At 37.3% G+C, this 3,214-nt stretch overlaps 1 protein-coding gene across 1 annotated transcript; it reads left to right on the top strand.

The window, feature by feature from the left end:
* The first annotated feature begins 308 nt into the window (after positions 1–308).
* LOC133779740 (uncharacterized) lies at positions 309–2,675 on the top strand. The gene is made up of 4 exons (XM_062219657.1): positions 309–504; positions 607–879; positions 1,072–2,509; positions 2,621–2,675. The coding sequence occupies exons 1-4, from the start codon at positions 309–311 to the stop codon at positions 2,673–2,675; spliced, it is 1,962 nt and encodes a 653-aa protein (XP_062075641.1).
* The last annotated feature ends 539 nt before the right edge of the window (positions 2,676–3,214 follow it).

Here is a 3,214-nt window from a genome sequence, read left to right as displayed (position 1 = left end):
GGTCGCTCTGAATAGCTGGAGGAAACTGATTAATGAGACTGATTTGAAGGCTATTTACTTGAAGACCATGAGGCAGAAACATAGATTGAAGAGGTTTAACAGGGAGAATATTGGAGATATAGGAGTGAAATATCAAGAGGCAATGGATCATTACTAGGAAGCTCAACTCCAAGCTCAAAAACATCCCCGAGATCATGGTTTTCAAGAGATAGCAATGGCTGCTGCTGTAGCTTTCACTATTCAGGAGCAAATGTACCACAATTTTTTTGGCTCATAGAAGCAAAATTACCTGGTTACGGAAGGGAGATATGAACACCTCTTATTTTCATGCTTGCTTGAAAAAGCGTAAAGAAGAGAATAGAATTGCAACCTACCTAATTGAGCAAGGTAGATTGATTGATAATTTTCCTGATGTGGTTTCTCATTATTTGGATCACTTTAGAAGTTCTATGGGTAGTCCCAGTTCAGCTACTACGAAGATAAACTTACAATGTGTTGAGTTGGGTACCAAAATCTCGTTTGACCAGCAACTCTCTCTCTTGAAACCATTCTCTCATAAAGAAATCTGAGATGCATTTTTTAGCATTCCCATCATCAAATCCCCAGGTCATGATGGGTTTGGTTCTGCTTTTTTCAAGGTATTATGGCTAGATATTGGTGGTGAAATATGTAGAGCAGTTGGACATTTCTTTGAGACAAGAATTTTTCCTGTTGAGCTTCATAATACAACTCTTTCTTTGGTTCCTAAAACTAATAATCCTTCTCGGTCTATGGACTACAGGCCTATTGCTTGTTGTTCTACCATATACAAGTGCATATCAAAACTGTTATGTTCCCGATTGGCCATGGTCCTTCCTGATCTAGTTCAACCGAATAAAGGTGCTTTTGTTTAGGGTAGATTTATTGCTCATAACATCTTGATATTCCAAGATCTCATCAAGAATTATTGGAGGACATCTACCTCTCCTAGATGTTCCATTAAGATAGACCTAAGCAAAGCTTATGATACTGTTGATTGGTTGTTTCTTGAAGATCTTTTAAAGTCTTTATGTTTTCCTATGAGGTTTATAGGTTGGATTATGACTTGCCTAAAAAACACAACATACTCCTTGCTTATGAATGGAAGGGTTCAAGGTAGTTTCAAGGGAGAGAAAGGGCTGCGTCAAGGTGATCCTATGTCTCCACTTTTGTTTGTTCTAATCATGGAATATCTTACTCGGAGTCTTCAATTGGCAGCTCAGGATTCCACTTTCAGACTTCACCCTATGTGTAAAAGTCTTAAACTCCTCAGTCTATGCTTTGCTGATGACTTGTTTTTATTTTGCAAGGGGTCTCTTTCTGCTGTTAGAGTGTTAAAAGTAGCTCTAGAGGAGTTTAGTTCTGCTACAGGGGTCCATGTTAATACTAGCAAATCTCACATCTTTTTTAGGGGAGTTAATGCAGCAGATAAACAGACCATAGCTCATGAGATTCAGCTTGCTGAAGGGACCTTTCCTCTTAAGTATCTAGGTGTTCCTATGCGGCCAACCAAGTGGAAACATGAAGATTGTGATATTATTATCCAAAATATCAAAATGCGGTTACATACTTGGGCTAGTAGGCATCTGCCTTTTGCTGGCCGAATTCAGCTTATACATTCAGTTTTGTTTGGGCTTCGTAATTACTGGATGAGAATATTTGTGCTTCCCCAAAGTGTTGTTAAGGAAGTTGAAAAACTTTTTCATGGCTTTCTCTGGGGTATTACTAGTGCTTCTTGGAAGAAGTTTTGTCTCCCTAAGGCTTATGGTGGTCTCGGTTTCATGGATGGTTCAAATTGGAACCGAGCTATTTTAACTAAGTATATTTGGGCCATTTCTGAGAAGCATGATTTGCTTTGGGTCAAATGGATTAACTCTATCTATTTGAAAGACTCCAGTTTCTGGAATTACAAGCTGAAACATGATTTGAGCTGGGATTGGAGGAAACTTTGTCATTTGAGGGGAAAATTCAGTCTAGTTAAGATGAAAGTTGCTGGTGTAACAGGGATATTTAAAGCCTTTAAACTCTATAACAGTACTATTTGCCAACAACAGGTGGGCTGTCATCAAGCTGTTTGGTGCAGGCTATCTATCCCTAAGCATCATTTTTTACTTTGGCAAGTGGTAAACTCTCAGCTTCTTACTCGAGACAACATGCTCAGGTTCTGTATTCCACTTGAATCTCTTTTATGTTCTGTTTGTGGTTTCTATAATGACAGTCACACTCATCTCTTCTTTGAGTGTTATCTTTTCAAGAAGGTAACCGATTTAATCTTTGCTTGGATGGGGTTTAGAGCTTGGCCTAATGAGTTTACTGGTTGGACGGTTTGGCTTGCTAGTAGAAGACTTGGAATCATTTCTTCCATCACCAATATGATTTTGGCTGCTATTATATATTACCTCTGGAGGAACCAAAACAGATGCATGTTTGATGGGTTTACTTGGACTGTTGGTTATCTAGCAATTGATATCATGAATATAATCCAGTACAGGTTATTCGTTGTTAAAAATAGGAAGTTAACATTATAGGAACACATATTTAAAGACAAAATTACAATGTAATTAGTTTGGGTGGGTTGTTTTTTCTTTCTCTGGTTGTACAGTATAGGTTGGGTTGAATTGGGTGTATTTCCTTGTACAGCTGTATTGGTTGGTTGATTAATGAATCTCATTTCCTTCTTGATAAAAAAAACTTATAACATAATTCATAATATAACATACACTGTTGACCAAATTTTAGTACGTCGAGCGTACACCCTGTATGCAAGTGTCCACTCTTCTTACCTCAAGTTCAGCAGTGCTTCACACACAGTAACGTGTCCCTTCAAGTATCCTTAGCATGCCTATCATATCATATAACATCAAAAGCTTTACACTTAAGCCAAAATAAAAAACATAATAAATTCACCCATGCCCCTCTTAAAGCTAGTTCAAACTCAAAATATCATTAAGAAAGTCCTAAGACCCTACTGCATTAAACTCCAAACCAAAAAGTACCAATTCATAATAAAAAGGGTGACTAAAAATCATAAAAAGTCTATTTCTGGGCATAACAACAACACGATTAAAATTCATTTTTCAACATCAAAAACCTAAATCTATCATAGACTTGAATAACACAATTCATAGAATTTACCTATCAATATCTTAGGCACAATCCTCAAATTCTTCCTCCCTTTATGCGATCTTTTGTCCGC

The sequence above is a fragment of the Humulus lupulus genome, chromosome 5 (assembly GCF_963169125.1).
Source record: "Humulus lupulus chromosome 5, drHumLupu1.1, whole genome shotgun sequence".
Classification (NCBI taxonomy): Eukaryota; Viridiplantae; Streptophyta; class Magnoliopsida; order Rosales; family Cannabaceae; genus Humulus; species Humulus lupulus.
Note: the sequence above shows the minus strand (reverse complement) of the source record. Positions and strands in the feature narration are given on the sequence as shown.

Excerpts from the sequence above, each read along its gene's own strand:
- LOC133779740 (XM_062219657.1), top strand. The coding sequence starts at position 309 with ATGAACACCTCTTATTTTCATGCTTGCTTGAAAAAGCGTAAAGAAGAG. Across the intron at positions 505-606 it reads CTTACAATGTGTTGAGTTGG|GTCATGATGGGTTTGGTTCT; the intron begins GTACCAAAATCT and ends TCAAATCCCCAG. Across the intron at positions 880-1,071 it reads TCTAGTTCAACCGAATAAAG|GTTGGATTATGACTTGCCTA; the intron begins GTGCTTTTGTTT and ends TGAGGTTTATAG.